The sequence below is a fragment of the Danio rerio genome, chromosome 24 (assembly GCF_049306965.1).
Source record: "Danio rerio strain Tuebingen ecotype United States chromosome 24, GRCz12tu, whole genome shotgun sequence".
NCBI classification, from domain to species: domain Eukaryota; kingdom Metazoa; phylum Chordata; class Actinopteri; order Cypriniformes; family Danionidae; genus Danio; species Danio rerio.
Window position 1 is genome coordinate 35,493,572 of NC_133199.1, and position 14,692 is coordinate 35,508,263.

General features: G+C 34.6%; 1 protein-coding gene across 6 annotated transcripts; it reads left to right on the forward strand.

The window, feature by feature from the left end:
* The first annotated feature begins 1,049 nt into the window (after positions 1-1,049).
* Positions 1,050-14,000, forward strand: fam168b (family with sequence similarity 168 member B). 6 transcript variants are annotated; one of them, XR_012399150.1, is made up of 7 exons: positions 1,050-1,172; positions 4,502-4,590; positions 4,730-4,813; positions 7,350-7,492; positions 7,582-7,823; positions 7,911-9,808; positions 12,807-14,000. XR_012399150.1 is itself a non-coding variant. In XM_005162851.4 (7 exons), exons 2-6 carry the CDS (start codon positions 4,521-4,523, stop codon positions 9,796-9,798), a joined length of 585 nt encoding a protein of 194 aa, XP_005162908.1. In that variant the 5' UTR covers positions 1,050-1,172; positions 4,502-4,520; the 3' UTR covers positions 9,799-9,808; positions 12,807-14,000. The 6 variants fall into 6 exon arrangements, 4 of the variants coding, with proteins under 4 accessions (XP_005162908.1, XP_021325867.1, XP_021325868.1 ...); XR_012399151.1 differs by having other exon boundaries at positions 7,585-7,823; XM_005162851.4 differs by having other exon boundaries at positions 7,585-7,762; positions 9,689-9,808.
* The last annotated feature ends 692 nt before the right edge of the window (positions 14,001-14,692 follow it).

Consider the following 14,692-nt stretch of genomic DNA (forward strand, 5'->3'; position numbering starts at 1 on the left):
CTAACTGACCCAGCCGAGGCTTCAGCCAGTGACCTTCCTGCTGTGAGGCGAACATGCTACCCACTGCGCCAATATATACATTTAAAATAATTATTATAAATACATTTAAATATATGTATTTATTTTCAATATGTATTTGTTTATAAATTATACAATTATTATTCTAAAAAATACAATAAATCAATCCTAAATCTAACTGAAAAGCAATGTAATGACACAACTGGGGTAATATTCTAAGACTTTAATTTTGACAGTTCAAAAGATATAAAAAAATATGTTTTATAGAATTCTCTGTTATCTTAGACCCGACTCATGGCCGAGAATTAATGTTATGATGTCTTAGTTACCTCCCTGACTCATTATTCCATATCGGCGTAAACAGCCGGAATTAGGAGCAGCGCGTGTGAGGCACGCGGGAATGACCTTATGCGCACATGCGTCAATTTGTTCTCATCAGCATTGTTTGGTTGCACAAAAGAATAACAAACTTGTATGTGCAAAAATGCCAAATCATAATGGCCTCTAATGTCTGTATTCTTGGATAACCGCTCTATACACTTGCATAAAGTAAATCTTATCTCAAAGCTTTTACTGGGGCACTTTTTTTGCCGCGACCGCCCACACTGCACATGCCTAAATCCGCCACTGAGCAAAACTGTGCAGAGCTGCGGCCCTCCAGGAATCGAGTTGGAGACCCATGCTGTAGAAAGTTATATATGTTGTTATAAATACAATATGTGGGTAAACTTCAGTTCAAATAAAATTAGTTTTCATATGTTCATATATTAATTAAAAACTAATCTAAACAAAATTAACTTTTGAACAGTTTTTTGATAATTATTAAAACTAAAAAAAATGTAGAATAGCCCACAACACTATCTAAAAGTACAGTGATTTTATTTAACAATAGCAACACAACCACACACACACAAAACAAACCCACAGATCAGCAAATAAAACACGAATTTTATTCAAAACCCCTCGGCGAGCGCCTCTAATACGTCTTTCCGCCATTTCTCTCCAGAAACGGAAGTGACGCACGGTTCTACCAGTCAGTGCCAGAGCTCGCTTGCTGTGCGTAGCGTTTTTGCAGCCGACGCAAGACAGACAACATCACCAGACAACAGCGAAATACTGGATTAATTCGCCCGCTACTAAAAACACCACAGGCCGTACGTACCCACAGCCGCTGTCCGACTAAAACAAACCGCCTCAGCAGCCCGTACGAGCGGGTTTTGGTTCGGGGGAAAGGGGAGGATGGATGCGGGAGCGGGACATGGAGTCAATTGGGATAAACTGGGATGCGAGATGCTGCTGTTGGCCTGTAACACCGAGCTGCATCCTGCGTGCACAATGTCACGTCTGTTATTATGGTGTGCTAAAGCATCGAGGCTCCATCTGAAATGCAGCGATGCTAAAAGCGCGTCTTTGATCGTGTAAAATATTAATCGACCGAGTCAGTTTACAATCGGGACTGCAGCTAACGTTATTTGAAAACCACACTTGTGTTTCAGGGGTGCAGATGCGAAGCGCTATGCGAATTAGCTTTTTCTGCATCAGATTGTTTTTCATTTGTATTTTTATTGCTTTGAGTTCTGATGTATCGGCTGAATGTTTTGAATCTCGTAACTCGGATGCACAATGCGAGCAGAAACACGTTGCATCTGACAACAGCACGCGTCCATACACGGTGCTGTTTATATATGCGACATCTTTAATCATAGATCGTAGTTTAGTATTGGATAGTCATGGGCCACTATACGATTCTGACGGTGCGATAATCTTGGATTAAAATATCACAGTTTCACAGTATTGTTATAACTAAAATATATTCTACTCAAATGTCTGGGTTAAAAAAACGACATGTTTTCCCCATTGAACACGATATATTTGTTTTAATAAACATTTAAAATATTTTGGAACAGTAAACTTTAGGTTTGGGCTGGTATTTGGATCTGACAGGATTAAAATGTCACAGTTTCACGGTATCATGATTACTGCTCTGAAATATATTTTATTTAAATGTCTGGGTAAAAAACTACAACCTGTTTTCTCAATTGAACACAATAAATTTTGTTTTAAGAACCATTCAAAGTATTTTTTAACAGTAAACCTGTCAGGCTGAATAATTAAAATCAATCATTGACTTCTACTGTCTTTATTAGTTTCAAAAACACTGATTTTTTTTTACAGTTTAAAACTGCATATTTGGATATTTTTGCTGCTGGAGATACTGTTGTCTTAAAAACAAACAAACAAATAAATAAATAAATAAAAAATCTTACAGATACCTTAGGAATGGTATTACAGAAAACCTGAGGATTTTAAGACTTTACCTTTTCCAAACTGTGGTGTACCTTGAAAACGGTTATCGTCCCATGCCTACTTGGGTGTTTGTTTATAAGTGGTTTGTTTTTCAGATGTTTGTTAATCGTAGCCTGACGAGTAGATTTTGATGTGGAAAAACTGTTACTGCCCTTTAATAAACTAAACAAAATAGTTGAGAAAAACATGGAAAAAAAAAAAAAAAACGTACAAATATCGTAGGAACGGAATTACAGAAAATTATAGTGGTTTTAAAACCTTGGCTTTTCCAAATCGCGGTAAACCCTGAAACTGGTTATATTCCCATATCTAGTATTGAATATAACATTTTATATGTAGTTGGGCATCTATATATTTGACTGGTTTTGATTGACATGCAAATGTGACAGAGTGTGACTTTGCAAATGAATAACTGTTAAACACAAGTCATGAAACTCAATATGTGTGTATGTATGTTTGATCGATACTGGCAATTATGCGTGTTTTTGTTGTTTAAATATTTGCTGTATTATTTTTTTACGCGTTATCATTTTTAGGCCACATTGATGATGATGACGACTATGATTATTATTGTTTTTTTATTATTAATCTTATTATTGTTGTGTTTTCATCGATGTATATAATCAAGGTTTGAATTTAGAGAAACCCTATGAAATGTTTCTTATTTTGTTTCTGTTAAATCAAAATTCATATTTTTTTCTGGCTTCTGAATGTCCCGTCTTTCATACACACACATTATTATTATTATTATTATTATTATTTGAGAAGTACATAAAGTACTTTAGTAAATTACTGCTACTTTACAGCATTAATATATAGGATACATTTAATTTTTTTGACAATTTTTTTAGATGTAAAGATGCTTAAGTTTTTATTGAGGTAAAGTTGGTTTTATATTCACACATTCAGACTTTCTCCTTAATAATGTAAATTCACAAAAAATATTCTGCGCAAATTCTAAACAGTGAAATCACAATAGCAGCTAATGACTATTAAAGTACAATATTGTTCACAGTCAATTAAATAGTGCTAATGTTGTTTTCAGGTGATGTTTACATGCAACTTCAGACTGAATATTCAAAGTACCATGGTAAACAATGTAAAGAGCGTGTCACAAGTTGTCACTGAATGAATCTATAAAACCACCTTTATCTCAACTGAGGCTTTGTGTACATGAGAAAATATGTTTTTTTTTACATAAGACTTTTTCTTTAATTAGAAACATGTTCTATCAGTTAATATTTATTTAGAATTAAGCAACATGCTTATTCTGACCAGTACTAATTAGAATATCTACTAAATGAACTGAAGAATTTATTTTTTATTATGTAATATTTTATGTATATCCATTTTGCCACGAAATAGCCAGAAGTTGCTAATGTGGCAATTCACAAATAATAAATAAATAATTAGAATATCTACAAAATAATAAACTTGATTATATATGAAATTATCAAACGGGAAACATTCTAGTATATGAACAAAAATTTAACCTGTTTAATGCTTTTATTGTTTTTTAGGTATTTCATCTTTATTCCATAAACCTGACATTTCTCCAAAGAAAAATGATGCATAATACAATAGGGCTGGATAATATATAATTTGAGCATCAATATCGCAATGTGATCATTCACTATAGTCGCATCTCAGGATTTGCAATGTTGAGTCTGTGTTATAGTTTATCATTTAGATGTGATTTTTTGAGGCCTGTGACCGTATTATGATTTTAAAAACATTTAGGCTTAAGAAATTGTACCATTTGTAACTATAATAATGCTTAATTTTTATTGAATTTGATTTATTTTTATAGTTCGGTTACTATACCTGAATACTGTTATGCTCAGAAAAATGATATCTATATTTACTTATTGATAAAACGCTCACTTTGTTTTAATTGTATGTATATATTTTATTGTGTTTATATATGCTTGTAGATTCTGAATTTGATTTCATGCAGATGCAGTGCCTCTCAGAATTATCATAATTTAAAATGAGGATTTTTTTTTCCAAACAGAGATATTTAAGCCTTCTGGTAAAATTGTATTTATGTCGCAGAATAACAAAGTATCCCAATGTTAGATTTTTCCAATGTTGTGCAGCCCTATAATACAACCATTTAGTCAGCTTATTGTTTAGGAGTATAATATAAGTTCTTCTACTGTCCTTCCCTGTAAAGGTGCTGAAAGATAGACATCATGAACCCTGTTTATAGCCCTGCTTCATCAGGGGTTCCGTATGCCAACCCTAAAGGAATAGGATACCCAGGTAACCAGAGAATGAGCTCTCACTTTGCATGCAATCAGTAGGAAGTGACTGGAGTTTTCACACCTCATGCAATTAAATTCCAGCACATTGTCAGTGCTGTTGTGTTCATTACTGTGATTTTCTTTTGCTTCTTAAATAGCTGGATTTCCTGTGGGTTATGCAGCAGCAGCTCCAGCTTACTCCCCCAGCATGTATCCTGGTGCTAATCCAGCTTTTCCTTCAGGTAAAGAAAGCTTAAAGTCTGCCTATTTAACTGTTTTCTGGTCTTAGAAGGCATGTGGAGATGTATGTCTTTTATTTAAGTCTGGTTTGGCATAGCAGCAGATTCAAAACAGGACGTTATCTCTGTGGAAAACTGAAAATGTCAAAAGAAGTGGCTCAGTCTAAGGTGTTCATTTCACATCCTAAAACATTTTGTTATGGCTCTTAGGGCGTACTCACACTATGTACAGTTGCCATGAACCATGGTGAAGCACACTTGTTGTCTCCCCTCTCCCTCGACTGCCTGCACTCACATTGCATCCGAGCCGGAGCATGCTTACATCATTGATGATGCGCTGTTCAGTATAACAGAAGAGAAGCGCTCTCACTCAGCACAGTGGACATTTCTTTAGTTGTATCATTTAAGTCGTTTGATATGCAGTGACATGCAGTCAGATATTTAGCCGAACAGATCAGCCACCTTTGACGCTCATAAATAATCATAAAGTCCTCATGTTGCATGTATTAGGAGGTTTGCTGAAGGTGGCAGCTGACTTGCAGCAAGGGATTTGCATCTTTAATAAAGTATAACAGTTCGCATTCATTGAACAGTAAGAATGATTAATAAATCCATATGAAACAGTCCCTTAAAAGTCACGTCTCGTCATCAGTTTCGGGCTCAGGCGCACTTTGCGTTCACTCTACAAGCATACCAAAAGTTTGCCAAAGCTCAACTGAATCGTGCTCTGAGCCCGATTCAGAGCACTCACATTTCTTAAACGAACCGGGAAACGTGCTGGTTAGTATAGTAAGGTACAGTGTGAGTGTGCCCTTAGTCCCCAAAAAGCTTTTCAGTGAGTAAAATTGGAAAAAAAAGAATTGACTTTATAGTGGAAATGTCAGTGTTTAGCTAACTGTAAACCAAATTGGTATTCTGGACTAATGATTTTGAATTTTAAATGGCAAAAAGATTATTAAAATAAATATCTTTCTTTATTTTCCATTTTTTTAAACGTCTGTTTAAATATTGTGTTGTCAAATCATTAAAATTAAAAATTTCTCCTTGAAACAGCTCAAAATGTACTACTATTGTGCCATCTAAAGGACATTTTTTAATTAATTATGCTACTAAATTTAAGGTTTAGTTACACAAGAATAAACTGAATATTTTTGGGGGACTTCATAAGTTTCATATGGTTTATGACGTGTTTCTCAACCATGTTATTGGAGGACCACCAGTTCTGCACATTTTCCAGGTCTCCTCAATTTAAACACCTATTTCAGATCATCAGCTCATTAAGAGAGACTTAAACAGCTGTAATGAGTGTGACAAACGAAGGAGACATCCTAACATGCAGTGTCGGTGGTCGTCCGGGAACGTGGTTGAGAAACACTGGTTTATGACAAAATCAAAACTAGGCCTTTAAATTTTAAATGGCAAATAGAATGTTGGATATATAATATAATAAATATATAAAATTGATATGTATTATTTTTCTAAAAAGGCTTTTAAGTTGTTGTCAAATCATCTTTATGCTAGCCCATCAAAATAAATGTTTTTGCCTGAACTATACAGTGGTCTCTCATTATTCGCTGGAGTTACATTCTAAAAACGACAAGCTGGTTCTAAAATAATAAGCTGTAATCTGCAAAGTAGTCCGCTTTATTTTTACAGTTATTATAGATAGTTTTAAGGCTGTAAAACTCTTAATTACACATTTTATACACTTTTCTCAGACAGGCATTTTCACACTTTTCACACTCTTAAAGTTCAAACCTTCATAGGAAAATAAGTCCAGTGTTATAGAATGAAGCCAAAATCATTTGATCTTTATTTATTTCTTCCGTAATGGCGCCCTACAGCCATGTAACTTCTATCTTTCTTTAGCATGTCCAGAAGTGCAAATTTTTGTGCGATGGTTAGCATCGTCCTCTGTCTTTTGGGTGCTACCACAGCTACCTTTGATGGTGCAGAAAGTTTTGTCGACATTTTGGGGAGAAAACTTGCAAACATACAGTACAGCACAGTTTGGCAAGCAGAACGCATTCTGTACTGTACAGAAAACACAGCACGGAGAAGATTGATTGACAGTAGTCTTCAGCCAATCAGGACGCAGAATACAATATGCTAGTCAGGATGCAGAGCACAATTTTCTAATCAGGACACAAAACATAGTGCGCTGTGAAAAGCATGTCAGATTGCATGAAAAATGTTGTGAGGCTGCGAAAGGTGAACCGCGTTAAAGAGAGGGACCACTGTACATGTATTACTATAGTTCCTTATCTTTTTAATTAATAATACCACTAAATAGAAAAAAACTGTACTTCCACAGTATAAATAATTACTCGGGAATAAAATTACATTTGAGGGGAAATTCTAAATTGGTTCATAACAAAAAATGTAAGTTAAATAAATTGCATTTTTTCCATTCATTGCTTTTTGAATATAAAACATGTAATATTTAAAATACAGTTCATCAAAATTAAAAACAAAAAAGAAAATAGACAACATCATTAGATTATTACCTTATTTAATGTGTCATATATTATACCTACAGGTTATGCTCCAGGGACTCCTTTCAAAATGTCCTGCTCCCCGACAACAGGTGCCGTTCCCCCTTATTCTTCATCACCCAACCCCTACCCAGCTGCCGTCTACCCTGTGAGAAGTCCTTACCCTCAGCAGAACCCATACGCACAGGTAAGCCAAATCATATACCTGGAAATTATGGAGCACAAATAGCACCAAACTTGTATTTCGGTAATATTTTGGATGCTTTTCTCCCTCAGCAGCAAGGCACTTACTACACACAGCCCCTCTACGCAGCACCGCCTCATGTCATTCATCACACAACAGTGGTGCAGCCTAATGGCATGCCAGCGGCCATGTATGCCCCACCCATTCCACCGCCGCGCCCCAATGGAGTCACAATGGGAATGGTGGGAGGGACCACCATGGCGATGTCAGCTGGTCAGTCACAGGACATAATCCATGAAAAGTCTTGCAACAGTGTTCACCCATTTAAAAAAAGGCTTTTTTTTTGCCGTGTAATTTATTAATAATTTTATTTAAAGAAGTTGCAAGCCAGTTCCAGTGCAGAAGTAAGCTCTTTTTGCAGTTGTTTTAAGATTTCTGATTCATTTTGGGATGCACGAAATATCTGTGGCCATATTGTTATCAGCCGATAAATGCTATTTTTAATGTTATCATTATTGGTTTCATGTCAAAAATAGGCCGATATCTTTAATCCGATAGATTACGTAATCGTACATAACTGGCTGCCTTGCATATGCGTGGTTTGAACTTGTTCAGACTTGTCTATTGCACTATACCGGAGCTTACCTCACATTGTTTATTCCTTCAAAGTTTATCCTTTCTTTGTGTGGTAATGCTGTGCGTTAATAACCCAGTAAGTAACCATGTTCCTTATCATTGTAGATATGTTTGATAGAGTGTCATTGTGTATTTTGGTTTAAATCGTCCCGGAAAAAAAATATTAAATGTGTAAACATAACAGCAAAGGAAGAAGTAACAAAGTAAAGTCTTTACCACAGGTGGAGGAGTTCAAGTACCTTGGGGGTTTTGTTCACGAGTGAGGGAAACATGGAATGTGAGATTGACAGGCGGATCGGTGCAGCGGCAGCAGTAATGTGGTCGATGTATCGGTTCGTTGTGGTAAAGAAGCTGAACCGAAAGGCAAAGCTCTCGATTTACCAGTCAATCTATGTTCCTACTCTCACCTATGGTTATGAGCTTTGGGTCATGACCGAAAGGACATCTCGGATAGAAGCAGCCGAAATGAGTTTCCTTCAGAGTGGCAGGGCGCAACCCTATGGATAGGGTGAGGAGTTCTGTCACCCGGAAGGGGCTAGTAGTAGAGCCGCTGCTCCTCCACATCAAAGTCAGCTGAGGTGGCTGAGACATCTGTTTCTGATGCCTACTGGACACCTACCTAAAGAGGTGTTCCAGACATGTCCCACCAGGAGGAGACCTCGGGGAAGACCCAGGATAAGCTGGAGGGACTATAGCCCCTTTCACACAGTGATATCGGTAGAATATGGAAAATTTCCGCAACGACTTTACCTGTATTTTCAAAAAAGGCCTGTTCACAAATACACACCTTTCGGGAAAATTGCTGGTAATTTTCCAGAAAGGTCTGTATGTTTGAAAGGGGCTTATGTCTCTCGACTGGCCTGGGAACGCCTCAAGATCCCCCCGGAGGAACTGAAGGAAGTGTCTGGGGAGAGGGAAGTCTGGGGTTCTCTCCTAAGACTGCTGCTCTTGCGACCCGGCCCCGGAAAAGCATTTGAAAATGAATGAATCAGTATATCGGTTTTGGGGCTCCAAATCTTAAGAGTTATCGGTTATCGATATCAGCCAAAAATTCCATATCATTGCATTCCTAGATTCATTCAAATGACTAGGAATAACAAACGGCAGTAAATCCACTTGCTCTACAAATAAGCGTGTTTACGACTACGTAAATAATACAAATAATACAGGGTGTCCGCAGGGTCTTAAAATGTCTTAAATATTTTAAATCTTAGGCCTTAAAATGTCTTAAAGCATATTAAAAGTGTGTTTAGCAAAAACTGGCCAGATTTAGCAACTCTTTGATTTTTCTGTACGCATTCTTGTGCAGTGTGGTTTTCAACATCAAGTCTACTGTTAAACATAATTATTTCTAAAATGATATGACACAAGGAGAACAGATAGGGTTTGAGAAACACATATAGTTGACTAATGTTCTTAAAACTCATAATAGAGCAAAACAAATCAGATCAGTTTGTCTGTGAAGAAAGTGAATGACTTTTTACTTCTCAAACCTGACTGTTGCACTTTATTAGAAAGGAAAGAAAAGGGTGAAAATGCATGTATTTTGTTTTTATTTCTCAGGGACGTTATTAACTACTCACTCTCCGACCCCAGTCGCCCCCCATCCCTCAATGCCCACCTACCGCCAGCCTGCCACTCCAACCTACAGTTATGTTCCCCCGCAGTGGTGAACACGACACTGTGAGTACAAAACCAACATCTCTTCACACTCTTAAAGAAACAAAAATGACAATTGTTATCATTATTTACCCAATATCACTTGTTTTAAACCTGTTTGACTTGTCTTTGTTCTGTTGAACACAAAGGAAAGTGACATTAAATGTGTAAAATGGCATTAAATCTGTGTTACATTTTAGTGTTTGACTGAAGAATGTTGAATGTTAAAGGATGTTAAAAAAACAGTCATTGACTTCCATTGTTTTGTTTTTTTTGTGTTTGTACAATGGATGTGAATGGCTGGATGTTTTGTGTTTAACAAAAGAAAGAAATTATATTTTTAATACCACTTAAGTGTGAGTAAATTTTTATTTTAGGGTGAAATCTAGCTTTAATATCTGGTAGTTGTTGTTCTATGAATTTTTAATTCATAAACGATATTATATCATATCTTGATCAAATTTATGTCAATAACAATGATAAGACTTTTTTTTCTCTATATTGACCTAAGAGCCAATCACACGGCAGAAATGTACAACAATAGGAATCTAAAAGTCTGTTAGTATTATAGATGTACGGCCACTGAAAATGTATTGGCCTAAATTGTCATGCCATTTAATGGGCCCTCTAATTTTTGCAGCTTTAGTCAATTTTATGCTACTTTTTAAAACTGAAAACATTAACAACTTATATTGAAATATATATTTTTTCTGTTCAATATGGAAAATAATTATCGAGTTTGCATTTTTGCCACATCACCCAACCCTAATTTTGTGATTTATTAATTTTATTTTAAAATATAATTTGCTGCTTTGACTATTGACCTGATATATAAAAGTGACACGAAAACCACAAGTATTATAGGAAATCTTAGTCATAATGAATGATTTCTTAAATCATTCACTCAATTGTTTAATGTGTCATTTAGAAAATAATTAAAGCAAGTGACTTTCTTTATGAATTGATCATTGAATAGTTGACTCAAAAATATTATTCAACAGGAGCTTAATGCTTGTTGAAGTGTTGTATAAACCACATTTGAGGTCAAGCAGAAAATCTGATATTTAGGAAAATGGCACTCAATACCTCTGAATTATGTCATGTCCTATAAAAGAAAACTAAAACAGGAATATATATATGTATGTTTTTTTTATAACTTTCTAATTATAGAATAGTTCTTCTAAGCGTGTTCTAATAGGCTTCATAACACTTTTTGCTAGGCTTTTTTTGCAATAGTTAAACCTTAAAAGGTTTTTTATCTTATTATTAATATGTATTGTATCTTGTATATTATGTATTGATATTAATGACCTTTTTATTGTTAAGATATTTTTAGAATTGTATAAAAGTGATATTTGTAAAGAGTTTTAAACTTGATCTGAGAGAAGCTGATATGGCAATAAACTCAAAACTCTTTCTCTCCCCTGCTCTCTCTCCCTCAATTCAATTCAATAGTTGCTTTATTGGCATGACAAATGTATTGCCATAGCAGTTATAAAGTTTACATAAAAAAGAACATGCCTCCGTATTAAAAAAAAAACAAAACAGTAAGCAGTAGTAGTAGTAGTAGCTGTGTCTCATTTCAGAGGCTGTCTCGAAATGCGTTCATAATGCACTGCGTCATTGCGGCGCGACAAAGGCTGTCTCATTTAAAAAAAAATTGAAGGCTCCTTTAAACGCAGCCTAAAAATGCAATCTTCGTTTCCCAGGTAATAAAGGACACAACCAGTGGATTCTTTCGTGGCCTCAAACGTCCCAAGATTCATTGCGCGCTTTTAACGGCAGGACGTTTTTAAAAGAAAAATCCGGATTAAATGTATGAATTAGGTTTATTTTACTTGGATATTTCAACATGTTTAAAAACAAAGAGTATGACATGTCTTACTAAAGAGTGATTGTATAAACAGTTTACATGTTTGTGTACATGTTTGGATCAAAGGAAATACTGTAAAAAAAAAAAAGTCATTACAAATGTAATTACCACTTATTAATAGCAGCTGTTACGATTGCCTGGTGACAAGATCTGTCCTCTATAGGCGAGATCGTCTTGTTTTAAGACGGTTGGTTCAGCTTGTGTGGACTTCGAAGGACTCACCTTTGAAGTCTGCATCCTTCGGAGGAAGCAGCCTCGGAAATGAGACACAGCTACAGCAGCAGTAGTAGTAGATGAAGAAGAAACTATAACAATAATAATTCAATTAAAAAATCCAATAAAACAAATAAATCTGAATAAACAACATTTAACAGTCAACATTTATGGATAAAACAGTAATAATAAATAATAATAATCAGTATATTTACTCTCTCTAATATTTTTTTTACTTGAAAATTTTAAAGAGAAAAAAATTTGGCTAATTTTTTTTAGATAGAATTTGCAAAAATTAGTAGTAATAATATTGTAAAATGTCTATTTTAATGTTTCAATATGCTTTTGTTATCATAAAATGTCAAAATAGGGGTAAAAATGTTTGACCATGATTCAATGTAACAGACAGATTTATGTAAAAATGAAGCCACACACATATTTAATGTTGTTTTTAAACGTTTTATTGAAAAATTGCTTAAAATTTGGTTATTTAAAAGTGTGTCGAACTAAAAAGATTAAAAATGACAGTAAATTTGTACTTTTACTGGGTGACATCTGTAAATCATAGTATAGATTGATAAGTTAATTTTTTTGCTCCTAAAACTTTTTATGCTTCAATGTAAAAAATGCTGGGTTCGTGTTGGGACAACATGATGGAATTAAGTTAAATAGTTTGTTTTTCCAAATTTAAGTTGACTGAAGATAAAACAATTAAGTTGAAGAATTAAGTTGCCCCACAAAAACTCAAGATTTGTCATTCAGCTCTTTTAAATAACGAACATTTTTATATATATTTTCGTTATTTAATATCGAACAAACGGCAAACATCTTTTTGTTTGAATGCTGAAAACACCTTTAAACTCGTATACTCCCAGAGTATTTTTATTTTCCCTGTGTGAAATAATTGTCTTTTTTTGTTGTTGTCACCACCTTCAGGTCAAAAAGATGGTAGATATGCATTCTCACTGTCCAGTATTTTTACGATTGGAGCTGACGCTACAAGTGTTATCAGCCAGTTGCTCTTCCTTCCAACCATAATGTGAATCCGACTCCAGATGGCAGACGAAAAGGAAAGAGTATCTTCCCAGTCCGACTCCATTACTACTTCCCATCCTTCACTTCATTCTACGACATATCTCACGGCCGAAGACCAGACAAAGCTCTTCATGCTGAATTGTGTTGTGTGGACTGTCTTGCAGTTTGTTTTTTAGCTAACTCTTTAATTGGTGAAACCGGAAGAGAGTTGGAATTAGTTTTATTGGAATGCATGTACATATTTAGACAAAACAACAACAAAAAAAAAGGATTAAGTAATTATAATAATAATAATAAACCAACAGCTACCAGCTACGACAGATGCAAAACCATCAGCAGCTATCTGAAGCAAAAATAATCGGGACGGGGGAAAAACAACTGTATATTAAATGCAATGTCTTAATTGTTATTTCATACAAAATATTAATAACGTTAGCATTTTTGAGGGTTATTTTACCTGGTTTTAATTAGGGTATTTGTAGCTACAGGCATGGTTCGTCTTCTTGGCGGTGATGGCGTGTTTGTTACGGATTTATCCTGTTGGAGAGACGAACTTTTAGGGTTTGTGCCTCCGCTTCATATGCCTGTTTTTAGTTGATAAGTTTCATCACTCTACATGCTCTCGCTGCAGTTAATTGTTGCACTAATTGCCTGTGTGTGTGTACATAAATTGGTTGATTGAGCTGTATTGGTGCTGAGAGCATGCTATAACTCATTCGTGTACCTCTGGTTTGGTTTTCTTAACTTTTAAAAGTCTTCTAGAAGGATTAATATTGGAATTGCGTTGGGCTGCGACATTTTAATTGATGAATCGTTAATGTGGTTGCTTACAAAAAAGAGGAAAAGTCAATTAAGTTGATTTGATAACACTACTGGTTACCGTTTGAGGAGGGGAATTTGAAATATTTAGTTGTTATTATTGACCCAAAACATCGCTTGTTACCTCAAAATGACACCGTAACTGATTTTCATCGTCTTTTTACTTTATACATTGCCTACGTCACTTCGGTTAAAGAATGTTTTGTAACGTTTAATGTGTTTTTTGTTTTGTATTTTCAAGAAAGACCAAAAAATAAATACAGTAATAAATTAGGAGTTTGGGTGTTTTACTTGAAGTGTTATGTTGTTAAATGTGATTTGTTTTTCTATTATTATCAGAATTTTGTTATTATTATTTTTATTGAAGTATGCAAGAGGTACATCAATTGGGATCACATACAAAGAAAACAAAACAACAAAGAACAGATTAAAAAAAATAGAGTCAGGTACTGGCAGGTGTGTGTGTGTGTGTGTGTGTGTTTGAGTGTGTGTATGTAAAGGTAACTGGGTAGACAAGTCAGAGTACATGCATAAGAGAGAAAAAAAAAAGTATATTTTTAATTTTAATATTTTTTTTTACACTCACAAATAGCACACATAACAGTCAATAAATGAAGCAAATAACTTAGATATGAATAAAACTTTGAATTGAGTCAGTGGTAAGGATGTTATCAAATACTGTATAATGTTAAGTTTAAAAAAAAGTATAATCTATGAAACCAGAGTTTGCTTGTTTTGATACATTATTTAATTATGCGGCTAAGAAATAAAGTAATTAGAATTTATTTGATGAAGATAGTAAAAAAAATTTCCATAAGAAAAAAAAAATATAGTGTTTATTCCCATATTAGCTTTACATTTAGTTAACTCGTCTTTTTAGGTCTGTTTTTTAATTGTGATATATTTTATTCTTACTGTGTTTTTTATTGTATTTTTTATTGTTTACTGTGCTTTGGTGTTTTTACTTT